Consider the following 26688-nt stretch of genomic DNA (forward strand, 5'->3'; position numbering starts at 1 on the left):
CAGTGCAGGTACTTGATGATGAGGTACAGTTTGACGCTGTAATTCTGAACAAAATAAACTGGTTTACAAGATAGACTGGTTTACAACTGGGACAAGCAGTTGTGCCTTGAGATACAGCCACCTTTCTGGTCTCTTATGGAGGGGGAATTCAGTAGCGTGCAGAGGCAACCTTAGCAATTAGTACTAAGAAATTGCTTTGCCTTTTGTGCTTCTCTTCTGTGTTTCATTTCTGAGGCTTAGCTCTGCCCCAGGATTAGCTCTGTCTCTTTCCTCTTCTGATTCGGGATCTGTCTTACATTCGTGCACTTTATGCAGACATTTAATTGATATGCTCCTATGTCTGGCTTACCACTCTATGAACACAATTTCTTTCCTAGCCTTTAATTGATTTGGATAATAAAGTGCAATTATAAAACTCAATAAAAATTGGTTATTTTAAGGAGAGAGAAGGAAAGAAAGAAACCTAAGTGATGCTCTGCTGTGTGACTGTATAATAATGCAAAATCCCCTTTGGTTTAATTCTATTTAATTGCTCAGCTTTACTCAGATTGTTACAATTCTGCAAGCTTTCTCTCAATTATAAGCAGCAGGCTTATAAATGTTTGCATTTTTTAAAATTCCTTGTGTATATAATAATTGTAAATTTTATGTTTTTGTGGTGGTGGCTCTGCCTGTGCTGCTAATGCTCCCTTCTCCTTGGTCCCGTGCCTGAGGAGCCAGTACAGTATGTTAATACTGTTCCCCTTTCAAGTCTTTCCTAAAGCAGCAAAGTCCTCTTCTGAGGATTGAATTACCAAACCAGTGGCCACATTAGCAGTAAGCATCTATTAATTTCTGTAATGCTAGAGGAGAACTCTTCCTCCTTCTCTGGCTCCTTTACATTCTGAATGCCCAAGGGAGTCTTGACATTGGTGAGGAATTGGGAAGAGGTGTGAGGTGTCCTACCAGGGGATGCTGTAGCAAGATCAACTTTTAGCAAGTGCCAGAGACAGGAGACAATGTGTTGGAATGGGAAGAGCAGGGGATCCAAACTGCTTCAGCCATTCTGGGCAGCTCTGTGAGGTACCTAACTGGGATATGGATTGTTTCAGCCCCTTTGAGATCCGAGCCACTGGGAATGTCTCTTTTAGTGAGTGTCTGCTTTTTCACTGGAGACCTGATATTTGAAACTGTGGCTTAGAGTTAGGAAATGTGAGCCGTTTTTTGAGTATATTATCTTACTGCTGAGTTTCCCCTCAGTAAAATGTTTTTATTTCTCCTTTGTCTGCTTTCTGTACTTTAGACTGAAGGTGCTGTAACTAAAGACCATTTTTTCTTAGGCATGGCTAAAAGAAGCATTCATCATACCACTGCCAAATCAATACGGATTAACATCTGGGGTTACTTTGATGCAATAACTAAGCTTCTGTGTTTGTCTTTATTTTTCCAGTTGGGAGGCTGTGGAATCCTTGGAGTGGGCATCTGGCTGGCTGTTACCCAAGGGAACTTTGCCACCCTCTCCTCTTCTTTCCCGTCCCTGTCGGCTGCCAACCTACTGATCGTCACAGGGACTTTTGTCATGATCATTGGCTTCGTGGGCTGCATAGGTGCCATCAAAGAAAACAAGTGCCTCCTGCTGAGTGTAAGTATTAAGCCGCTATGCTTTTGCAGTGATTGCTGTCTTAAGACCCCAGTGTTATTCCAAGGCATGTTACAGCACCCTGTATTTCTACAGAAGTTGCCCACTTGACATGGAAGAGGTGTGAGTTGTGTTGGATTCAGTCTTTGGTAGCTCTCAGAAGTTGCTAGGTCATTTCTGACCATGCTTTTAACCTGTCCTTGGAGCTTGAGACCTGCCAGAAGGGAAGGGCTGGTGGTTGTGTGGGTTTCTTTGAACTTTTCAGAGAAGAGGGGGAGATTTGTGAAGACAGCTTTTGCAGTGTACTCTTGAATTGTTGCTTACTTAGCTGTGATAGCTATCTACTCCTTATGTCTACTATACTGGGACTGATGATGTGAAGTCCTGGGCAGAAAGTTCAATGTAGGCAGGAAACGTGAAGAGACGGGTTGTTTTTGGCTTAAATTGGAAATGAAGTCCTTTAAACTTGCAATGTTTGCTTTGCTGATCATTAACTCTTAAAACACTGAGATGTCAGGAAGCAAAGTTGCCAGCATGAGAAGATTGCTGTGAAATCAAAGATTAATAAGGTGCCAGCTGTCCATAATTTAACGGAGGCTTGAGCCATATAGCTGGTACATTTTATCAAAATGTGATTTGATGCCACTCAGTGCTGGGCTGACGTTACAGTAGTGAGGCCACGTACTTGGAGTTAGTTTATACTTTTTGATCATGTTCAGGTAACGAATGGGAAGTGAGTGAGGTGGCCTTCCTGCTCCAGTCCAATACCTCACAATGAGGCTCACCAAATCTTAGAGTGAAGTGAAGCTGGAGTTTAGTTTGGTGAGCTGGTGATTGCTTTGTAAAAAGGCTGTTCATCACTCTTTCACATACTCATTTTGCTCCCCTGGGAGCAAAAAGCTAAAGAATGACTCAAGATATGCAGTCAATACCACTGAGGTTTTTGAGTTCGTGTGAGTTCCTCTCTCTAGCCTATCTCTGTTTGGAAGGAATATGGATAGTGGTAGTAGGATCTTCTGTTCCTGGGAGCAAAGTTTTATTACGTAGGTTTGTCCTTCATTGTCCTTCTCCTGAACTGGTGTATTTACTTAACTTGTGTTTGAAATAGTGCTATTAAGTTCAGGGCTGATGCATCTCGTTTTGGCCAACTCTTGTTTTTCGAGGTAGTGTAGATACTGAAATAAATGCTTGAATGAAAGAACTTGCTGAATATCGAACAACTGCTGTTCTGGGTGTGGTTGCCACACCCTCTCATTCTTTTCTCTTTTTCATGGGTATTCCCAACACTGTCTTCTGCCAAAAAATAAAAAAAAATAAAATAAAAAAACAGAATCTCTTCCTAAAAATATTTATGCTTGTTTTTTTGTTAAGCATCTCTGAGAATGCCCTCTACAGCTTTTTCAGGGGACTGTTTCATTATAGCTGGGATATAAGATTTACTAAGTTAAAAAGGGAAAGCCACTAAGCTTTGGCAACACTGTGTGTATTTGACTTGGGTTGTGTTTAACAGCCACTGTGGGATCAAGTCCTTATACTCCTTTCTGTATATCCCAGGCCACAACTTAACATCTAGTTTTGTTCCTGGTAGTAACTAAGTTTACTATTTGAACTGAATTCCTATTTCATAGAATCATAGAATATCCCGAGTTGGAAGGGACCCATAAGGATCATTAAGTCCAACTCCTGGCACCGCACAGCTCTGCCCAAAAGTTTAGACCATGCTACTAAGTGCACAGTCCAATCACTTTAAATTCAGACAGGCTTGGTGCAGTGACTACTTCACTGGGAAGCCTGTTAATTTTATTCCATCTCCAGAAGATATTACTGCAAGTGTGAAGCAGCTCAACAGTAAATTGTCTTGCCTGTGTGTGATGTCAGTGCCAAGTCTTCTTACGCAGTGTTTGTTTTAGCTAACTTTACTTAACTTAGAAACTATTCTTCCTAAATTTTTCTTCCATTTGTAAACAGGAGCTTTGATAGTATCTGGACAGACAAACTGAAGTCTGGCCACATACATATGCTTAAGATGGGCTGATAGAAGGAGGCTACTTGATGGTATGGGTAGTATATTCTGTTGCACTAGATAATGTTATTTGATTCTCCTAATTTGCTCTCACCCCTAGTATTTGGCTAGCTCCAACAATAGGTCAGTTAAGATTCAAGTGCTAAGCAAACTTGTGGAACTGGGTTGGACAGCAGTGATACAAAGTCTGCAGGCAGTTGAAATAAATTTGTGATGGGCTTAAAACCAGTGAAAAACTGTTAACTAAGTGCCAAAATGAAAGCAAGAAGTAAAAGGTAGGAAGTTGTGTCCCTTGCATGTTTTACTAAGCTTTATGCAATAGTCTGATGAAGTGAGATTTCAAATGGACAAAACCAAAACCAGATGGAGTAAAACAAGCTGGAGTTCTGTGATGGCAAGTACTCAAGTTATCACCTATATACACAAGATCAAACATTTCTGCAGTGAGCAGAACATCTCTGTGTATCTCTGAGCGAGCAGTAGGTTTCATTGCCCTCCCTCTGTCCTCTGCTCAGTAGTGTGAGAGAAAGTCAGGGGTGTTCGATATGACTACAGACATCAATAAAGATTATTTGAATGTCATCTGATCCTTCAGATGCCCTGTACATACTGTGTTCCCGTCACCTCCTGCTCTGAAATCCTGCTCTCTAGATCTCCTTAAAGACAGTTATGATTTTATAAGCATATGGGCTATGTGGGACCCACCTGGTTTAACCAATTTGGGCCTCCTGTAGTGCACCCTGTGCTAATGACAGAATGGCAGTAGTCATAGACCTGCAAGAACTGGGAAGGCGATTTTCCAGGGCAACAGGAACATCTCTTGTTCAGCTTCCTAAAAGCAGAATAAAGAGGAAAAGGATGATGTGGTTACAGGTTGGGAGAAGGATGTGGTTGAGAATGTTTAAATGCTGCTGGTGTTGGGATAGGTGGTTTGGAGGAAGAAGTTGGAAGTTTTGCAAGAAGCACGGAGCAACGTGGGGCTCCAAAAATGGACTGGGGTGAAGCAGGGGAAGAACTGCAAGAACAACCCACCTGCATTGGAGGAGCAGAAGATTGGACATAGCAGGATCAGTGTGTGTTTGGTGTTACCTTATGAACAGTGTTCCAGGTTGATGATGTGTTAAGGGATCAGATATCCTTAAGGAAAGGGGTCGGATTTCCTTAAGGAGTCTGCTTGAGTGAATAGGAAATGAGCAGTATCAAGGAGACTCACTGCAAACCTGTAAACTCTTTGGTACTGGGCTGCTGCGACGTTAGATATAAATGATAACAATTGCTTACCTCCCAAATTTGCCAACAGTTTTGAAAGGAAGGAGGACAAATGAAGTGTTCTGAGTAGCAGGGGACTGATGGAGAAAGGAGGTCAAAAACAAGTAAACTTTAATATGTAAATGAGATTTATGAATAGCTGGGTGTAAGTTAGGAATGAACCACGTAAACCCTGTGAAGTGTTTAGATAGTAAAGCTGTAAAGCTTTAGGCTGGCTTGAAAGGATTTATCATGTGTCCACCAAGTAGGGAGCTGGCAGATACTCTTTGTTCAGTGACATTGTATAGCCAGGACAATGCCTCGTTAATCTTTTAAGCAACAGGCCCATTCCTATCTCTCTGCATTCAGAGGAATCAAATAGTACGAAAATCTAAAATGGAGCATGAAGGAAGAATGAAAAGGAAACCTCAACCATCCTATGCGTTCTGCAGAAATATGCAGATGAGGTGAATTGTGCAGCTGTCCTTCTAAGATCTCACTGAACAAAGAATAGGTATTTACAATGATTCTTATTTGCGCCAGATCCAACGTGAAGGAAGATAAACTTTTCCATCATTGAATTTCCCTAGGGAAATCAGAGCAACTAACATTTCTTGAAGTAAGCATACAACCTGGTGTGTATAATCTTGCATCTGAATGCAGATGCAAGTTGATGAGGGAAGCAGGCGAACAATGCTTTCTTGCTTCAGTAAGATTCCTTTGACATTTCTGCTATTCTGGTTGCTCAAGATCATACAACAGAAGTGTCTGTGCTTCAGATCCTGCTCTAATTAGAAAATGACAGCTTTGTTCTGATGGGTTGGGTCACTGTCCTGAACAGATGGCAGGTAATAACCTAAGAGTCTGACTTGAGAAAGTTAGGTTATTGACTTCACTGATGTTTTTCATAAGTAACGAACACACCCTGCAGGGTCATCTAGCTGTACTGCAAATCTCTAGACGTTACCTTGAAACAAAATCAGGAATCTGTTTTTATTTCCTTCCCTTTTGCAAATGTCTTGTAGTTCCAATACCCAGCAGAGCCCTCAGCCTTTATCCTCAGCTTTGGGGATTTCGGCAAGGACTTGCAGCCTGTGCACTTGGAACCCAGGTGCAATGCTCACACTTCTCAGCTGGGGGCAGGTGTTTGTGGAAGGAGACAGCACCAGCTTGCTGCGCTGCTCACGTGTGCTTGGTTATGATGAGCACAGGGATCCTAGTACTGACATACCCTTTAGGCAGCCCCTGTATGTACATGTGCCCATGCTGTTGCTCTGTGATAGAGAAACTCATGCCTCGTTAAACCCTTTTTCTCTTTCGTGCTCAAACACTGACCTGGCTGACTCTTAAGTATCTGTGTTAAGATCGTCCATAAGGTTAATTGCTTAGGATCTGTATTTGAGGGCCTGAATTGCCTGAGTTCTGTCTTTTGTACGTGTTTAGCTCTGTCTTTCATACATGATGTGTATTGGTATGCATGCACGGTGAGAAGTCATTATTCCATGCATAGCCCAGGTTAAAAAATCCCAATTCTCGCTGTTAAATCATGATGGATTACATTATTTATTACCTGCTTTACAGTATCCCCTGCAGGCAGCCCATGAGATCAGGACACTGGTGCATGCATTCTGTATAATCTCCCTGGTAAGAAACGGTCCCTGCCCAGTAGAGCTTTCCAGCTAAATAGATAAGACAAATGGAAAGTATTATTACCCTCATTAGACAGATGGGGAGCTGCAGCATAGTGAAGCTAAGTGTCTTGCACAGGTTGCACTGGGAGATTGTGGGAGAGCCATGAAGCAAACCCAGATTGTCTAAAGCTCAGGAAATTGTGTCTGTTCGGTTGTGAGAGCACACGCGTATGGATACCACATTTGGAAACACTTGAGTCTTAAACAATAACCCTTGTTCTGGAAGGAGGCATGATTCATAGGTGGTTCCTTATTTTGTCCACTCATTTTGTGCTGTGTTTTTTTTTCCTTGGGATTTGGCACAAAGCACGTGTTCTTTTGCTCCTGGTTGGCATGTGCAAAGTGGTCAATAAGCCTGTCAAAAGAGGTAGAGGATGAGTCTGCCCCAAAGGGCCTTAAGCTGATGTAGGTGATTCTTCACCACACGTTGTTTGGAGTGTGTTAGAAAGGGAAATGGGTTTGAGGCAGACAAAATGCCAACTCCTCTCTCCCTGCCTTCTTGTGAAGCACCAAAGCTGGGCACATCCCATCAAATCCTGGCTTAGATAAGCAAGAAAAGATATCTTAGATATGCCTTGTTCCCCCTCATTTGTGAATAAGCTTGACGCCCCCCACCCCAGAAAAGCTGAAGGGATGATTATTTTCTTTCCCCTTCTCACTAATCATTAACAGGCAGATCTACGTGCTCAGCTTCACTAAAACGAGAACCTTATGTTAATAAGTGAGGAGTTCATCGCAGTTGCTGGTGTGAATAAGATCAGAATTAAATCTTGGTATTAGGTGGGGACTGGCTGTGGAACGAGCTGATAGCGTGTATCTGAATGAACATCCAGACATCAAAAGGCTTTTATTTATGGAATAGTCCAAGGGGAAAATGAGTACCCGTGATGTTTTCTACTGTGCTGCTGAGAGTTTTCTGAACTTCAGCCAGCTCATCTGTAAGTGAAATAGCAATAAAGAAAATGAGGAAAAAGTTAATGAGTGGGAAGAAAAGGAGAATAAAAACCCTACTGTTTTCAGTAGTGTCACTGGATCCAATCAGGGAGCTGACAGCTGAAACTCTAGTGGTGACAGGGAATTTATTTCAAAGCAACTAAATGGGAAAGAAATAGCCCGTGAATGACTTCATCTCAGTAATTTTATGCTACAGACCAAACAGTAGCTTTGTACTCCAGCTCAGAACATCAGCTTGTGTTAGCTTAGGGATCTGAGTAGCAAAATCAGGGAAATTGTGACACTTGCTGCTGTGGCTGTAGCCACAAAGATTGGGAAAATACAAGGATACACAGGTCTGTGAGCACACAACCAGCCTGAGAGCCTCATATGTCGTGTGTAGTAGTGCTGTGTTGCGTGTGACAGTGCTAACTTGCTGCCTCTGTAAGTATTGAGAGCCAAGCTCCTTCATTTGGTTGCTTTTTCTTTAAGTTTTTAATGACTTTTGCTTCGCTGATACTGAAACTGGGGAGTGGACGAGAGCAGGATGCGTCCTCCTCCTTCTCTCTTCCTTTGGTTCTGGTTGTAGCTAATCAGAAACCCGGGAACAGAATAGAAGAAAGAAAGGATAAAGCTGATTTCCTTTCCTTCTGTTTTTAGACTTCAGCCTAGGCTTACCTCAGAAGGTCATACTTGTCTAACAGAGGCTGATGCCACTAGTGCCCGATAAGTTTCAAATACCCCTGTTTATCTTTTGTGTTGCCAAGATGCTGCTTCATGGCAGATGAAGAGCATCACTGAGCCCTGTGCAGGAGTCAGTGCAGCTAGACTAGTTTACATCAGGGGAAGGCTCGATCTGTTTGGATGAATAACTCTGTGTTTCAGAATCCCTAACTCCTGGCTGATTAACCTGTTAATGAGTAGTTTTTAGCTGTGTGTGAACAACATCAGCTTCTCTAACAGTCTCTGCAGGCTCAGGATCCCCTATCGCTTGGGAAGCTCCCCTTACCCTGTCTCTCATCCCGGCATTGAACCAACTCTGATGTTTATTGAAAAGAAGCCTGGATCAGAGCTGTTTCAGAGCAGGACCCAGAAACCAGGCCGTATCTTGCCCTACTGCTGTGTTAAGGATTCGAGGCAGCTGACAGCTACCTTGCTACACATCGGATTGCCAGGACAGTTACGCAACCCAATGAACCTTGCAGAGGGAGAGCAGAGCATGAGACCGTGTTGTGGTCAGCTCCCTGGAAGTTACTTTCAAGGAAATGTGTTTTCTGCCAGAGCTTGCATTCTCTGTATGGGCAAAACCATGTGCTAATTGGCTGATTTATAAGAAGACTGACTTCTGATGTTTATGGGATTTTGCTCAGACCTATGGTCACCTGCAAGAGCTGGTAGGCAAGGGAACACTCCCATTTCAGCATCAAAGGCAGGTGACCTCGCGTGCTCCTTGCCAGCTCAGACATTTGTGGCAATTTGAGCATGACATTTGATTTTTTTTTTCTTTCTTTTCCTAACAATACAATCATCTCCTCAGATAGAAAGCCATAGGTTTAACAAAGGAGCAGGTGGGCTTACTCTTCCAATCATTCGTTTGCTGTTTTAGCCACCTTAACACTGCTTCTTAAATTAGAGAGCAGTGCTGGCATTTCTCTTTAGAGATTTGAATTACCTGAACTTCAGACCAATCTAGCTCTGGAGGTGAAGAAATGGAGGCTAGTTTGTGCAAGTCAGTGATGCCTACACAAGGTGTAGGAAGAGCTTCTTTGATGCTATAGACATGTTGGTGCCCCAGGAGGAGCACTTAATGAGCTAGAAGATGTAGGATCAGGTAAAACTGATTTGCTGTAGTTGTTCTGTTTTTTTTTAAGCTGCTGCAAGACTGACCCATACAGATCTGATGCAGCGGCATAGCACGTGTAAGATATGTCTGTGTAGTACGTTCCGGAACAGCAAGCTGGGCAGAAAACCAACAGTATGATTTAAATACTAATAAAATACTGACTTGTCCTTCTTTAAATACTAATAAAATACTGACTTGTCCTTCTTTGTCTCCTTGGCCATCTGCCTCTCACCGTTTCCTTCACTTGCACATGCAGTGCTGTTGCGGCTGCTAGAAATAAGGGAAATCTATTCTTATAATTAGCAGGAGAGGTCCCAAGGTCCTCTTGTGAGGTTAGCTCAAGGTTTGCAAATGCAACTGCAGAATTTCAGTCGTTGTTTCCCCGTTAGGTCATTGTAAGTCAGCTGAGCAGCATGCTCGGGTCACTTGCCCTGCTCGTATCGGGGGAGCCTCTGTTGGCGTGCTCAGTTGGGGTCAGCCAGATGTTGAGTGTGACTAGGGGTGCGAAGCCAGCCCTGCTGACTTGCTCACTCACCAAGCAGAGTGTGTGGGACTAGGTAGTGGCACTACCCAGTTCTTCTCAGGGCACTGAGCTGTCCAAATGTCATTTGTGCTGGAACTCCAGATGGCGAGATGCATCCTGGGGATGGTAGATTTGGGGAGAAAGAGCCTTTCCATTACTTGGATTTGCCATTTCCATTTGGAGTAATCTGTGGTCCTGTTGGGTGGGCTTCTACCCACCTGCTCTCGTGATGTGACTGTGAAACCTGGCTAATGCTTGACGGTGGTTGATTTTTGAGTCAGTTTTTGGAAAAAGATTGAAAATGCCTAGAAATTCCACCAAATGCCAGTTACAATCCAGTGGTACATAGCTTGGGAATGGACAGCCTCTCGGCTCTCACAGAGGCAGTAAGACTGGATGATTCCAACTGAAAGCAGTGAGACTGAAATGAAATGCTGTTAGTCTGCATTAAAACAGCGTATGTTGTATATCTTCCCAGAAATAATTACTCCAGCTTCCTTTTGAGCCTTAATGGTCACTAGGAATATCTGCATATTCATAAAGAATATGGTAGAAACATAAACAGAGCTATACTATATATTCAGCAGGCATAAGGCATGCAAAACTTTGTCACAATCACAATGAATTAACTGTTAAGGCTTTTAGAGAATAATAGCTGATGAGCCAAATTTAGTTACATGTCATTTTCATAATGGAGTTTCTGTTCATAAGTTTGCTGTTACACATTACTGCCTTTTTATGGTTTATGAGCAAATTTAGCATTTTTTCTGCTGCAAAAAAATGATCATGGGGTTAAAGAGTTTTACTTCCAAGGAGGTATTAAAAGCTAAATATGCACAGCAAGGCTGAGATGAGGCTCAGGACATCCATAAATGTTCAAGAACTTTTTTATACTGTGGGCAGAAAGGAAGTACGCAGGGCACTACAAGGGGTGGTACGTACGAGCCATGGTACAGAACTAACAAAAGGAGAATTCAGACTGAGCATTGGCAAAACCTTTGGTGCTGAGATGTAGAATCTACTGTGGAGGAAATAGGTGGGAGTAAGTTGCCCTTTCTCTTCTGTTGTGAAGTTCATATAGCAGATCAATACAGCGGGATTTTGTTGACTGTAATCCTGGTTGTCGTTACAGTCTTGGCACTTTCCTGTCATTCCTCATTCCTTGCCCTGACTTTTTTTTGAACAAGTCTTCCAGGCCACAGGAGAAGTCATCTCTAAAATGCCAATGCAATTCACACTTTTCTCTCTGTTCTCCACTCCTTTCTCAGTTTTTTGGGGAAAATAAAGAATCAAGGATAAAAATAAATAAATAAATCTAAAAATAAATAAATCTAAGTGAGACATTTGTTAACATACCAGATCACGATGCCCTTTGGTAATAATGTGAAATCAAACTTCTTGTGAGCACTAGTGATATATCAAATACCTGTGCTTTCAAAAGTGGAAAAGTCTTATTCTTTTATTTTTGAGTGCTTATAAATCTGTACCGCATGAGTTTTGTGCTGTCAAAGTCATGTACCATTAGGTAATAAAGCTATTCTAGAAAACTTAAAATAGTTAGGGATTATTTGTTTATTGCTGTGCTAAGAAAGCCAATGTTGTCCAGGTTTGGTACCTACAAGCTGGTACAGGACCTGTACAGGGGTTAGTGTTCTCCAGGAGTGCCCTGCTTTAATAACTTGAAAATCCAGTGCAACTATTCCACTAACTTCCTCTAGGTGGCTTGATTTTTTTTCCAGATTGTGGACTGTGTACAACTTCCAGTAAATCTGGCAGTGATTTTTAGCATTCAGGACCACTGACTGTTACACCTTTTGGTGCTCGACTTAACGCAGCTAAATTTGTGTGTATTTAATTTGGTTAGGCAATTGGATGCTACACTTCTGCAGGGAAAACAGGAGGTTTTGGCAATGCCATCTGTAGTAATGCAGCAGGTTCCTGTGGTCTAGTAGATGTTATTTCAATCTGTAGAGTGTAATCTTTGATAAGAGAACAGACATTTTACAAAGCATATTAAATTCAAGGCAAGTTCTTCATTTTCAAGCAGCTTGGTAAAGTGTGGCTGCCGGAAAATCCATGAAGTTCTTTTGGCTTTAGTGGATCTCTGTGAGTTTGTAGATAAAGGTTTGACTTTGTTTAGTTAGTCAAAATCTGCCTTTGCTTTAAATGCAGATAAAAAGATAAATACAACAGTTGAGCAGCTGTGGGCTGTTTGAAGGTCATTGCCAACCTCTGTGATGCCAGAGACTCTGTCTTTTAGCTGCCAGAGCTGGGCTCTTCTTACAGAGCAAACTTAGACCCGTGCGTGTTAGGACCAGGCAGAAAAAAGCTCTCGCAGGCTATGAAGGTGAAGTTCTCTGGGGAGACCCAACAATTCTCGTCCAATATGAATGCGCTCTGATTTCTCCTACCTGAGGTGCTTCTTAATTAGGAAGTTAAATGTAGTACTGAAATTCAAGTTGATCATTGAGGACTTGGTAATTGAGCCTAATTAAAAAGCAAAATACTTGATTGTATTGAACTTGCAGTTGATGTAACAGAGGAAAGATTGCCCATAAATATATACACGTCTATTTTCTCTTCAGCTGGGAGCTGCTGCAGGCCAACACCAGGTAGCTTGCTGGAGATTAACAGTGTGGGCAGTGCGTAACGGGACACAGCACAAGCTGGCTGCTTAAGTATTTGTCAAGTTTCTTAGTTAGGCTGTGCTAACGTGTAGGCTGTTTGATCTCAGCAAATTATTTGCTAAGCCATGAATTTTAAAACTGTTTTGGAACATGTCACTATTCCAGAGAGACGGCTGGCTTTTGGGTTTCCCTACTCCTTTCTTGCTGTTTGTCAAAGAGGATTGGATTAATACTCTGCAGAACTGCAGTCTTTTGACACTAGCTAAGTCGGAAGAGAGTCTGGCACCCTGAGAGCTTATTGTCTCCTCAGTAACAGATTCCCATTATACTAAGAGCATTGCTTTAGGTATTGGGCTAAACACTGCATTCTCAGTTTCTCCATAAGTTATAATGGTTTTATCTCATAGCAAAATGTTAGGAGACTAACAAGGTAATGGCAGGTTGGTTTTCTTTGTACTTGGTCACTTGTTTTGGGGGGTGGGGGCATGAGAAGATCCGCTACCTCTAACATGGAGAGATGGGCAATCTGAGCAATGTGATAGAGCTATTAAGATTTGGGAAGGAGGGGAAACAAAAGAAAATCCTATGCATTAGTATGATTCTTGGTCATCATACAGAGAGGCAAGTGTCTGTAGCACCTGGGAAACCAGAGCATCTTGTTTGTTGGGAAGAAAATACAGTTAACCGTTCCCTATTCCTTTGTGAACTGCAGTGGAGACATGATTTAAACAATGCACAATGTACATAGGAGAATCAAGAACTGTTTCCTGATGTTGAGAGGTTTGGTGCTGGATGAAGGGAATAGGAACTAGTGGGTCAACTGTCTAGTACAGCTCTGTTGGGGATTGAGTTACAAAGCAGATCTCCTTTACTACACTTTTCTCTCTGTGATATCAGAAGGGCAATGCTCAGCTTTGCAGAAAACACTACAGCAATTGCATTTTCTACTCCTTTAATGGGAGCCTGTAAGAAGGTCATGAGCTTTGTAGATTATAAAGGTCAGTGCTGCAAAACTACCCGTAGTTTTCTTTGGGGTTGGAAATTAGCAATGGTAGCTGGACGGAAAGGCGTCACCTTACCTCCCTTCTTATCAAAACTCCTCTGGGGCTGTTTCAGGTGTAATTTATGAATAGCTGTAGGGTAGGTACCTCTCCAGTGTGCCTCTGCTAGGCTGCATCCCGCCATTTGACAAATGGGGTGGTAAAGCATCTCTGTACAAGGTCAGATTAATCCTTTTTGCGGAGTTTTACATGAATGCTTTGCTTTGGGATTGTTGTTTCTCCATGCATAAATCTTTATATCAGCAGCCTGCAGCCCCAGTGAACCACAGCAAAATTTGTTTTTATTGTTCTCTGTATTTATCACCACAGTGAGAGAACTCATTTGAAAAGGAACTGTGAGAGGTTCCAGTAGGCGTGGTGGGGTTTTGGGTGCTGTGAGCCTTCAATGATTTTATGTTTTCCCCTTCTAAATTTGGATGGGATATGCCAAGCTACCTCTGGCCCCAGATTGGACATCGTTCCCTCTGGGATGATACCAAGAATGGAACTGAACGTGAACTTTTGTGGGAAGGTGCAGGGGGAACGGAGGGACAGGCTGTGCATGCTGCCATGCACACACTTTGGTCCAACAGGTCGGAAGATAGGATGAAGCTTGCAGGCTGTTCTTTGCAGCCAGGTCAAAAAGCCTAGATTTTTTACTTTCTGATGTATGGGTTTGGGTTCAGGCAGGGTTCTTCTTCAGAGGGAGATGATAAATGTGCTGGCATGTAAGTGCTGTAGCTTTCAACAGATGATGAATTTTAAGCCTCTGCCTTGAGGCTGACCTCACCTAATTTACCTTTGCAATAAAAGACATAGTGAATATCTCTACTGTCTGTGCACGGTGGGATTACTAATGCGTGGTATCTGTTATATAACAGCATACTTTTTGTCAATGAATGCAAATAATGAGATAGATAAAACCAGAGGTTTTATTTAAAAGCAGAAATATTTTTCGGTGGAGGAAAAGCATAATCCTACTTATCTACATTTTGACTTTCTTAACAATGTTAATTTTAGTTCATTGTATGACTTCCAAAATCTGCTGTGCATGAAACCGAAATCGTGCCAACAGTGGCTTTGGCACACAGCTTTCCAGAGAAGAGCTGGTCTAAACGGCGAATAGGAGTGGAAAGCTCTGGAGAAACCTCTGAGCCTGCAGACAGAAGGGCTTAGCCATGGTACCTAACCATCAGTAGCAGAGCTTTTGTTCTGAGATTTCCTAAATTTTGAGTTTCTGACTTTAGAATTTTAGCACCTTCTACAATTGCGGTGTCAACCCTATTTCTCTAGCATGAAGTGAAGGACTCAGGAGTGCCATTGTGGTCCGCCAGGAGATCCAGGCCCCAGGAGGCTGCCGCTGGCTGCAGCGGCTCAGCTGTGCTCGTCCTGAGGTGGGGGCTTTAGCAGAGCTGTGTGACTGGGTGCTGCAGGGAAAACACTCTCAAGTTGGGGAATTTCCCTTAATTTGTTGCCATTTAAGGTAAACTTCCAATTCCTGATTCTGGCATTGAGAAGTGAAGATGGCAGACAGTTAAACACAGCTGCCCCTGGGCCACTTGTGGCAGGCGCCATTTTGTGGAGGTGGGCGGCATTTTGTGGAGGCGGGTGCCATTTTGTGGAGCCGGCTGGAACCGGCTGCCACCTCTCCACAGGCATGGGGCAGGCTGCAGGCCCCTCACTGCCAAAGCCCTGCCTGTTGCACCCCAAACACCTCCGAGTGTGCTTCACACCCCGTGTTTAGGGGCACAGAGGAGGGTAGTAGTGGCTTGTCTTTCTGTCGTGCCTTTCCCCTGTTGCCATCACTCTTGGTGAACCTCCTGGCTTCGGCACCTGTCCCCTCAGGCGCTCCCTGCTCGCCAGCCCTGTGTCTTCTCTCAGGTGAGGGAATCAATCCTCTTCATCTCTTCCCTCCCCAGTTCCCTTCTCTTCCAGGTCCAGTTTCTCTAAAACTGGTAGCCAGTTCGTGTCCTAAACCCATCCTAACCCGAGTTCGTGTGAGGGGGCCTGGCATGGCGGCTCTGTGTGGGCATCACAAGAGGGGGTGAAAGGAGCTCGGCTGGGGTGGTTTGGGAGCTGTGGGAAGTATTAGAGTGGGCTTTCTGTGGTTGTAGGCTTTGAAGATCTTAGTGGCTGAGGCCTCTCATCTGTGCTGGATGTGTGAAATGCAGGTTTTTTTGAAGGCTAATGACTTGCCCATAAAAATCCACCCATAGTTGGGTAAGACAAAAGGCCTGGAATGGAGCTGCGCCTCGCTGCAGCTCCCCGCTCCTAACGCTGGAGCGTAAAAGAATTTCAAATTAAGCCACCAGAAATTTAACCTCAATAACGTACTTTGCCCTGCCTCGTTCTTAGAAGTAATTGAAGTGCCTTTTTTAAAGCTCTTCCAAAAGCTTTTATCCTTAAGACAGAAACAAGCTTGGAATGTATAAGCCTAGACAATTAAGGTTTGGCAAAATTCTAAGCTGATGAAATTGGGATCCTGTGGTAGGAAATGCTGATCCTTGTTGATAAGAGGAGGGGGTACAAGTCCTTCCTTTGTGCTAGAGTCTGCTTAATGTAATCTGGGCTATATCAGTGAATTTCACAGGGAGACAGTGGTGTTCACATGCACATTTTGGAAAGCCCATGTTTTATGGACGAGCAAAAAAGTACCCCACAGCTAAAGAAATAGGGCAGAATGCCTGTGCATCTCTGCAAGGAGTGATGTGATTTGCCTTGTTTCAATTAATACTGCACAACAGGACAAAACTGCAGAGTTTGTTTGTTTGTTTGTTTGCTTTAAAAAAAAGTAAGCAGCAGTAAGGCTGATTTTCAAAGCTATTCGGAGGGCCAGTGCTGAAAGGTAATGATATGGAAATTGGCTCGGATCACTGCCATGAATGAATTCTGTGATTCGGAAGTGGGCCGTAATGGGATCCAGTATTAGGGTCAGGCAAGTGTGAAGATACTAGTGATGAAGATTTGAAAATAAACTTTAATTTAACACTCCTGGGGCAAAATGCAATGAGTTCTGTAGACAGTCTAATTGTAGTAGTGGAAAATGGTATTTTCTCCCTCTTGACCTTCTGTCCTCCATTCAATCACAGAAATCCATAGGTTCAAAGGTTTGGTTTTGACTTGCCAGGCAGTGAAGAAGCTCTGATAAGGTTTTGTAGCTATTAAACTTTCATAGGTTCGCAGCCTTGTGGTTGAAGCTAAAGAGATAGTAACTTTTTTTCCTCTTGGGAATGGGGTTTCAATTAAGTCAGTGTTGCTCAGTATTTGAATTCCAGCCTAGCAAGCTGCTAAGTGTGTGGAATTGGTGTTAAAGGGAGCAGGGCCTTTGTCTGTGCCAAAAAGTTCTGAAAATTACTCTCACTTCGTCATCCGTTTTTGCAAAACTCCGTTTCGTTTTCAGATCAGACAATGGGTTGTTCTAGTCTGTGCATCTTCTGTTTTGACACTGCTACAGACCCGTGCAGCTTCTTAACAAAAACAGAGGACATGTTTTTTCAGAAGTATGTGGCATAGCCTGCAGTTCATCCCACTAAAGATGATCAGAGCTGAGGGCTTCTGAGAATCTACCTGAAATCCTGGTGTCAAAGGTTTTTTATCCACTCCTTTTAGCTTTTGCCTTTTGGGTTTTATACAGTTCCTTGGGTTGTGAGGAGACAAAGATACAGACCAACTTTGTGTTGATGTCTTAAGTACAAATCAGCCCCTTCTGGCTAAAGCCCGTGAGTAGTTCGTGTAGCTGCCTGAAACTTCTCTTAAAGCTGGCTTGGTATACCACTGTTTGGGTGTGCCTTTCACTTCTCCCACAGTTCCCCTTGAAAGGGACCACAACTTTATGGTTTATGGATGGGCTACCTGCTCTAGCAATGGGAAGTCTAAACTGTGGTTTTCAGTGATATCTTCCTAATGGAAAAGATCTAATAGGAAAATAAAATCAATAAAGCCTAACCTAGGAAGAAACTTCAAGTGTTGCTGTCAAACAGATCACTAGCCTGGTGGGGGGGACAGATCTTTGTGGGGTTTTATGCTGTTCTCCTGAAATCAGTACTAGAAACAAGCCCTCCATATGCCTGGATAGGGGTGTGTTTGTGCCTAGTCCTTTACCTGCGTTTGTGGTTGTTGCATGTCGCGTGCCTTCTGTTCCACTGTAAGACAGCAGCTTTGCATCTTGCTGCCTGTATGACTCCCACTCCCCTTTCTGCATGATCTGCTGAGTGTATTTATTGTGCATCCAGAAAAAAATGAAATAGATGTTGACGGTTTTTGCTTTTTGTTTTTTTTTTTCCCGTCCCTTCTTCTCTTGACAGTTTTTTATCATGCTGTTAATTATATTTCTGTTGGAGCTCACTGTTGTGATTCTGTTCTTCGTCTACACAGACAAGGTAAGTCAGATTCTTCATTTTTCTTTCCCCTTCAGCAAATTTTTATGCCCCTTTTCCCTATAAATAAATCATGAAGCACTTGGCTTGGTATGCACATCATGCTTCTGTCTTCCTTGAGACACCCCTCTCCGAAAGAGCTCTCTCAGAATGCATAAACAGCCTTACAGGACTGGGCTCTCTTGCTTGCTCATGTGTACAACTCAAGGTCACAGATATTGCCAAGTGCATCTGCCATTTAAAAAAAAAAAAAAGCCACCAGACACACAATGGAAACACAAAGAAGCCAACCAGCCTTACTCGGAGCATGTAGGAAGAGACACCCATCAGACATGAATTGGATTCTTAAAAAATATGGTTACAATTTAAGAACTATATTAATGTTGTACCAAAGGAGGTATTGTAAGCAGAGGTATAAAGGCAAAAGCACACAAATCAGTATCTTTCCAAGTTGGTCCTTGCAACACGTGTACTTACATTTTAGTGAAAAGCCTTTAAGAGTATAAAAATCTAGTACACACAGTTCTTGTTTCTAGTTTCAGATTCGACTTATGTTTGACATTTGTTCCTGTGCTTGTTGTTTCTGTTGCAAGGTCAAGATTGCCTATCTGAATTATCTTTATCATTAAAAGAATTATTTAAAGAAAAAAATTGAATTCTTGCATGGCTAAGAAAAAGACTGAGTCAAAATCAAGTCAAAGAGCATAACCTGCATATTCAATCAAAATTGTGTAACAAAGTCTCTCAAAACTGACAACGACTAAGGAAAAACTATGGCCTAGGTGGCAAAATTTGCCATGAATTAATAGTCATCAGGTACATAACCACTAAGTAGCATATTTTGTTTGAATGGAAAACATTAGTAACAGAATACAATGAAGATGAATAACAGACCTAATTTATTCAGTGTATTTAGCAATAACCTGGACGAGGAGTGGAAAGATGGCAACATTACTTTCTAGAAAGGCTCCAAATTATTCAATTAATGAACACAGGGAATGATTGTCAGGTGCACTGCTGAAGGGCTGAGAAGAGCTGGGTTTCTGGATGGCATGTTTTAGTTGGAACTTGGAGTTAACTTGCAAGGTAATTAAAGTAGAAAGGGCAATTTGAAATTACTTTTATGCATTATTGGATTCTGAATTACTTCTAACCTCTTGGGAGAAAGATCTACGCGTCATAGATGACAGCTTAATAAAGGCATCTACTTAATATGCAATGGGCCTCCAAAAAACAAATACAACAGTTGGTGCATATTTACAAAGGGAATCAGAAAATATTATCATGTCATTGCTTAAATTGATGGACTCAACTCACTGTTAATTCAGGATTCAGTTGTGGTTACTTCATTTCAGTGAAGGGTAACAGAAATGATGAGAAGCACTGGACAGGTAAGAGAGAATAGGCATGAAGGAATTATGGAGACTACCCTGATTTGGTTTGGGAATGGGAAGAAATCCTCTGCTTAGGAGATACGTAGAGGAGAAATGATAGCAGTTTCTGAAATGCTGTTATACTAAATGACTGTCTTGTACATGCAAGAAATATTTGAAAATATCAAGGAGTATGTTTAAAAGATACGTGTTTCTTATATTCTATATCTTCATTTTGTAAAATTCCCTGTCGTTGGCAGTTTTTGAGGCTGATAATTCAATAACTGTGAGGGTTTGCAGGATATATAAAAGAAAAAAAAAAAAGTTGAAACGTTTTTATTCATAAAGCAATCAGTGCTGTTGTGTTGACAAGTTTGTCACAGAGAATGTTGGTCCTCGCTCTTCAGAGGTAAAAATAGTGAACGTGCCAGGAAGCATTCCCCTCCCACTTCAGCCTGCTGGTTTGTGGCATTCCTGTCTGTGTTGTGAGTAAGGATATCAGGAAATTCTGCCTTCCTCCAAGTCACCTACCGTGGGCTGGTGCAGGAGGTGGCCTACAGTTGTCTGTGTGATCAAAGGTTAGTCTAAAATGTGGACTCCAAGTGCAGGTTTACAGGGTTAAGAAATTGCTGTAGTCTGTATATCACAAATGATCAAATTTGAGGCTCTTAATGGTCCCGTATGACTTTACATCCACAACTTTGTGCTGAGGAAATTAGTGGCTTGTGTCTGTGTTTCGCTTGCAGTCCTGCCTACTGAGTGCAACAGCAGCAGCCTGAAACTAGTAAGTTCTTACAGCATGCTTAGAAATGGTGTGCTGGCTTTCCTGGTGCGCAGAACAGAATTGCCATGCGCACTGGTACGGAGAAGGTAGCTAACCCAGACAAGTCTGCCACATTAATTGAGTTAATACAGTCCCTTGGAAAATCAGTGAGGGAGCAGTCTCCACTGACACTCACACAGCAGAAGAAAGTAACATTAACTTTGCATGCAAAAGCAGAAGGTGACTGGAGGTGAAGACTTTGAGGGCTTCTCTATCACATGTGTATGGATATGTGATCATATGTGTGTATGTGTGATCAGCAGTGTTTTCGATTACCCACCTGCTAGACTTCTGTTTATTAGGAGCATATATGCATCTAAAGGAACAGGATGAAAATGAACCCTATTATTATTTTCTGTTTCTAGGCTTTAGAGCAGGTTGAATAACAGATGAATAAGCAAAGGGACTGAACTGCGCCGGCTGCGGGGCTGGGGCTTTGTCCCTTGGTCACTCAGCTGGTGCTGGTTTCGTTCTCTCTGCTGCAGAATGGGTGCAGCGACAGGCTGAGCTGCCTGCCAAAGTGTGAGCATCCAGGTGCATCTGTATCCCTTGCTGGGCCCACTGCTTTAGCAGTGGTTAATTATTAAAAAGCATCAAGACAGAAACTCTTTACGGCCATTCACAGATAGGTTTTTGGCACAGCACTTTTATTCACTTGCTGCAGGAGAGTGTGCAGCTGTGGAGATGGACAGGACTGGCTGCTGGGACTTCGGGCAGCCTGGACTGAGCTGTTCTCATTCATCAGTTTGGGAGAAGCCCCAAAATAGCCTCTGCCTCTCATTCTCAGTGTCTTGGCAGCAGCCTCTCTGAGCTTTTAGGCAGCAAACTTGCTCCCATGCCTTAGGATGTCATCTGCCCGTTTCTTGATGGAGCAACATTTGTCTTGACCTCATGAGATGAGTGCTGCCCTGGACTTCACGGTTCTTTCTCTGAGCTGGCTGTGCAGTGTGATGTTGTAAAGAGAGAAGGGCTTGGAAGAACAGCTCCAAGGAAGAAAAAGGGGGCAAAACCTTGCTTCTTGGAGCTGCACCATGGGTCTCTGGCAGGGGCTGAGCTCACGCCTGGTTCACTCTTCTCTTCCTTTTACCATCCTAACTGTTTATGTTATGAGATATAAATTTTCTAGGTTCTCCAGCAGGGATGTGTGGGCTGTGTGGGAATAAGGTGGGGAAATGCATTCCTCTGGGATGGCTATCAGGAAACATACATAGGACTTCTGTTTTGTCCTGACTCTTCCCAAAGCAGCAGCGAGGGGTTCATTGGCTGTTTTCAGATCAATGTGGGGCACCCCAGGGACTTGAAAGCTCCTGTTGTCCATATGCAAGTTCCCAAAATGTAACTTCATATTTTTCTGAGGGCAGAAATACCAGAGTAAAAGATGTGTGGGTCTTGAATGAAGTTCATGTGGTTACGAGTACTGAGGCAGGTTCTCTTTCTTACAGCACTGTTTTCTCAGCCTAAATTTATGCCCCCATTTGTCCCAGTTCCAGTGACTTTGCTAGAGCCATGTGAATGAATGCCTATACGCAGCTTGAATTTTCTCTTTAATATATATATTAATTTGATTCCATTCATTCAGAGAAGCATTTGATATTTTTATAAATTCCTGTGTGAGGGTCTATATGTATTTATAAAAGATCCGTGGAGTACTGATAAGGGTAACCTTCATTTTTTTGTGATAAAGAGACAGCTGCTGGGCTCTGTCTTAAGAGACTGGATACTCTTTATTTCTCGACACCAAATTAGACCCTGTTAGAATATAAATTATGCTAATAAAATGCATAGTCTTGTACCAGTTCTTACTTGTATTATCCTTCTGGTTTTAGCATCTGTATTTATTTTTTACTGTGATGGTTCTCCTGGAGGCACAGAAAAAAAAAGTCCATATTTACTTTTTTGCAGCTGTAATACATGACTTTTTTCCGTTCTGTTTGTTCAGATGTCTGCATTTTTTCTGATTTATGGGCAGAGTTATGGTGCTGCTACTTAATGCCCGCAAGTGGAAGAACATAACTAAACCAGCATAATGTGTTCTTTTTTTCCCTCTTTTTCTTTTGGAAATGTCAAACTGAATAAAGTAAACCACTTTAATAAAAAAAAAAAAAAAAAAAAAAGGATCACTGACTATGATATTTGATTATGGAAGCAGTTAATGCTGTTGGCAACTCAAAGTTAACACCAGAACTTAAAATAGGGATTAGGAAATTAACTCACTTGGGGATCTCTGTGAAAATTACAGCCCAAACTCCATGCCTGGTTAGCTGCGTTGGAAATAGCTCACAGAATGGTAGATTTGAAAATAATGGCTACTTCTGCTTTTCCTGAAATATATGAAAATGCTGTTGTTTTCTGTGTCCAAGTAAATCGTAATGAATTCACCTCCAGCTCTTACTGCTCTTCCTGAAACACGGTCTGTAGAGGAGCCGCTTCCCAGCAGGAAGAAGGGGTTCACCATCAGGCTGAAGAAATCAATCATACAGAAAATTTAGTTCAGACCTACTGCAGAGACTCAGTTGTTCTGAACTTCAGCAGAGCAGGATGTCTGCTCTGCTGCTCAGCTAACAAAATGCCTCGTGCTCCTGGTGTGTCTAGCACGCAGAGCTGTCCAAGGCGAATGCACAGAAGAGGTTAATCTATTTGAAGATGGAGAAATGAAGGCTAACGTGAAGGATGAGATCATCCCAATTAGGTGCAGCTTCCAGATGGTCTTAGCTTATTGGAGAAACAACAGTCCTTGGAAAGCCCTGCAAGAGTGGCAGGTTGGTCACTCTGCCCTGCTCATCAGTCAGGGGTCCTGCCTTTTCTCTTAGTTTCCTCCATCAGCATTTGGTTAGCCTATGCCATCACATTGGCGTACATTTAAAAACTTCTTACTGGTGAAATTTTTGAGTAATGGTAGAATTACTGGGTCGCTGTATCCTCCTCCTGCCACAGTGAGCGTGGCTGTTCTGCTCCCTTGTAAGGCTGAGGGAGTTTTGGAATGGTACCAGGGCAGGTAGTATGTGTGTTTGTCAGTGTGCAGGAGGCTCTCAAGGGAGCAAGGCCATTTTTAAGTCTCCTTGGTATTTCCGCAGGGATGTGCTGCGTTACCATAACATGCTTCAGAGCATGCGAGGTCTGAGCAGCCAGTGCATTAACACCTGACTTTTCAGTTAGAGCTCAGTTTGTTGTGTATTTAAAAGAGCTCTCCACACACGGAGCAGTTCCTGGCATACAGCATCTCTCGGGCGGTGTTCTGAAGCTAGGCTTTTGCTCGAGTGCTGACATAGCTAAAAGCCATTCCTCCCGTAGGCAGGAGTAGCAATGCAGCCTGAGGTGGAGGAATCCACAGATCATCTCCTGGAACTGAAACACCCTGCAATTACTGCTCTGTCAGGGGCGGGTGCCTGGTCAAGTATTTTACTTCTCTAATGCAAAATAATGTTATATAAATGGTGATAGAAAATAAGAAAAGGCAGCAGTGCCTCTGTGGTTTATTTTACTTGGTAATAAGCGTAATTTTAACTAGTTTATTAGCATTTCAGTACTCGTGTCACACAATAGGGAGTTGCAGAAATTTCATGAAAAGAATTTAATTATAACCAATTCATTTTGGCTTCTTTTCAGCAAAGTCTTCAGGCATGAGTATATATCTATCTCTATTCAGCAGATATCTTAAGTGCATGCTTAAATCCATGTGATTTACTTAATCGTATACTGAAGTCTTGTCAACTTTGATACACACCTTTTGTGTTCTTTCCTTTTAAAAGAGATCTTGCTAGGGAAATGCTAATGATAGTGAAAAATCCTGGAGATGGTGAAGATGCATCACGTTTTTCACTTCACAGGGAATTTAGTGAAAAGAATGACTGTTTGCTTTAAAGTGTTAATGGTTGTCTTGTTCTGTTTGTTCTGGAACAGCTTTTCATTTAGCATCTTGATCTCCAGCACATCACTTTAACCCTTTTTTTAGGCAGGGGCAGGTGTGGAGGATGGAATTTATTTGTCTCTGTGTCTGAAAAAGGCAAATACGCCAATGGAAATCCCATGGTTTCACTAATTCATTTGTCAAAGGAAGATTTCATTGAAAGTAGACCTGCAAAATGCTATTAACGGGGTTGTTGAAGGATAGCAAAGTATTGATGAAAAGAATTAAGTGCATGCTCAGAAATAGGTGTTACTCGGGAACAGTAACTGCAGATAAAATGCATTAAGGCTCCCCACTGGGAACTCTTGATCAATGGTTGATCAAGGCCTAATTGATTCCTTGAATAAAGTGTTAGCAAGGGAATGGGTGCGGGGAAAGGAAAATCAAACTTCCCTAAATTAAGCTCCATGCCTAACACAAATACCCCGTGTAAAGATTCGATAATGCAGTAGCCTGTCAGCTCTTTATGCCATGTGTCGTCCTGTTTTGGCTGACTTCAGAAATGAAGATTAATGTAGGTGTCTCAGCCTGGTCAGTGCCCATTTTTGTTCATACGCCAATGAGCACGATACAGTTCGTATCGCACCGCTGCACGATTTGGAGTTGTGCTTTTTCTCAGGAGAAATTCTGAATTCCAACTCAGCTGACTGGGAAATGAATTCCCAGAGCTGTATAGATGAATCAAACATAGCTGCCACTGCCATTATGCCTGGCTTAAAGCCAGCCAGATCTGCCTTTTATTTCCTGACATCACTAAATTCATCTGGGGGTCCTCTGATAAATATTTGGCAACGGATCAGTGAGCACACAACAGAAAGAGATGTTTCTGGGCTTCCTTCTTGCTGGTTTGTAATCCTTAATTAGAGGTTATCTCGTAATCTCAGGGGCACATCTGAGTAGGTCCCTAAGTGGGGAACACTTTTACAACAATTGGTTTCCTGTGCTCAGAGCTTCCTAGCAGACAAATAGGAGTGGTGCAGGACTTCAGATGGCCTCTGCCAAGGAAGAGTAAGAAAAGAGTAATGCCAGTTATTGAATACATGGCACAGCTGCGTGCTTTTTGTCTGGGCATCTCAAACCATATTACAAATGGAAAGTAAGTAGTTCAGCTCCTCTTCTGACCGGCAGAAGTGCTGTTGAGAGCTGAATCCTCAAGGTACAGTGTCTCATGGGAAATACTAAATGCCGTCATGTCTGAATGTGCTTGAGGGAACCTTACTATTCTGGAGGCCAGGTCTTTATTTGATTCATGTGTGGTCAAAGAAGCCATTTCGACATGTAGGTGGATCAGGAATTGAAAGCGTGCTGGCGGTTGCTGCTGATAGGACTCAAGGAAATGGCACTGGTTTGCATACACCTGATCCATGCTGGTTTTAGTGGTGTCTGACCCCCAGATCTGCATCTGTTCTGAGTGCTGACACGTTTCATAGCATTTTGTTAGCAAAAAGAGAAAAGAATGGTTTAGAAAGCTAATAAAATAAATGATTAAGACAGCTTAAGACATTTAAATACAGGCAACATCAAATGCAAAGGAGTGACGGAGGTAGTATATTGAAATAGACAGCACATTTTTTATTCATTCTATGAACATTTTTGATGTGTCACAATGTATTTCAGACAACATGAGAAAATGACAGTAAACTAAATGTTTAACGTTTCTTACATGTACAAAAAGAGAAGGGAAGGTGGCTTTTTGTGTTATCAGACTGTGCAGGCCAATAGCATACAGCCCTTGTCTTAGATTTGTCAGCTGCAATTGAAAAATAATGTTGTGGGTAGGCTGCTTTATTAGTGTAATTTGCAGCTGAAATTCTTTCAGCTCCTTCCTTTTAACTCGGTGATGGTATACACAGGTTGACTCCAAGCTGAAATGAGGAAAGGCAGATCTGTTGATCAGCAGCTCCAAACCACTGCAAAATCAGGGAACTCTTTGGTGGTAAATTGTGCTGAAGCTGTGAAGTTCAGATGCAGGAAGGAGGTTCAGCAAGTGTTCTAGCCACTAGTCATCGGAGCTTTTGAAATCCATTCCCAGATTTACAAAACTGGCGTACTCAACAGTGCGTAAGAGCTCATGCCAGTAAAACTGCAGCCAAGTATATCTGTAATCATCTTTAATATGGACCAATTTTCTTTAATCATTTGAGATCTTGGACTCTCTCTTTTTACAGATGAGCACCAAAATCAGTCATACTTGACAATGGGAAAAGGTTGAGATGGAAGAGAGAAGTAGTTTTGAGTTAAAGGGTTATGTGTCTTAGCAGGAAGCAGAGAGAGAACTTGGCTTTACCATTTCTCAATCCACACATTTCCTACTTGAAGTTTTGAGTGCCTCTGATAATCCGGATGATGGTGGTATAATACAATTTCTCTGCAGTGAATGAGGCGTATGCAAAGATTTTTTTAACCTGGGCGCAATTTTAATTCACTTAGATGTACTGCAGTTATTTTGTGTGCCCTCTCTGTCCCTATAAATTGGGGAAATGCATCCTTGAGAACAGAGTATCCTTGTATAAGTTCAGTTCTTGCTGAAACTCACTCATCCTTGTGTTCTCCTCCTCCTGCTACTAGCAGTCTTTGATGCCATTTAGGAAGGATTTTTTTTCTGTGATACATTTCTGTCTAATAAATCAATCTGCGTGTTGAGTTGCTTGCTCTTGCCATTT

General features: G+C 42.3%; 1 protein-coding gene across 9 annotated transcripts in view; it reads left to right on the forward strand.

Annotated features, from left to right (window-relative positions):
- TSPAN4 (tetraspanin 4) overlaps positions 1-26688 on the forward strand; it is a 393576-nt gene that overhangs the window by 322928 nt on the left and 43960 nt on the right. For all 9 annotated transcript variants that reach the window (XM_027459702.3, XM_072038961.1, XM_072038960.1 and 6 more), the window contains 2 exons: positions 1430-1621; positions 17851-17925. In XM_027459702.3, the coding sequence (XP_027315503.1) occupies positions 1430-1621; positions 17851-17925 (267 nt within the window). The remainder of the gene's footprint in view (positions 1-1429; positions 1622-17850; positions 17926-26688) is intronic.

This window comes from Anas platyrhynchos, chromosome 5 (genome assembly GCF_047663525.1).
Source record: "Anas platyrhynchos isolate ZD024472 breed Pekin duck chromosome 5, IASCAAS_PekinDuck_T2T, whole genome shotgun sequence".
Taxonomy (NCBI): domain Eukaryota; kingdom Metazoa; phylum Chordata; class Aves; order Anseriformes; family Anatidae; genus Anas; species Anas platyrhynchos.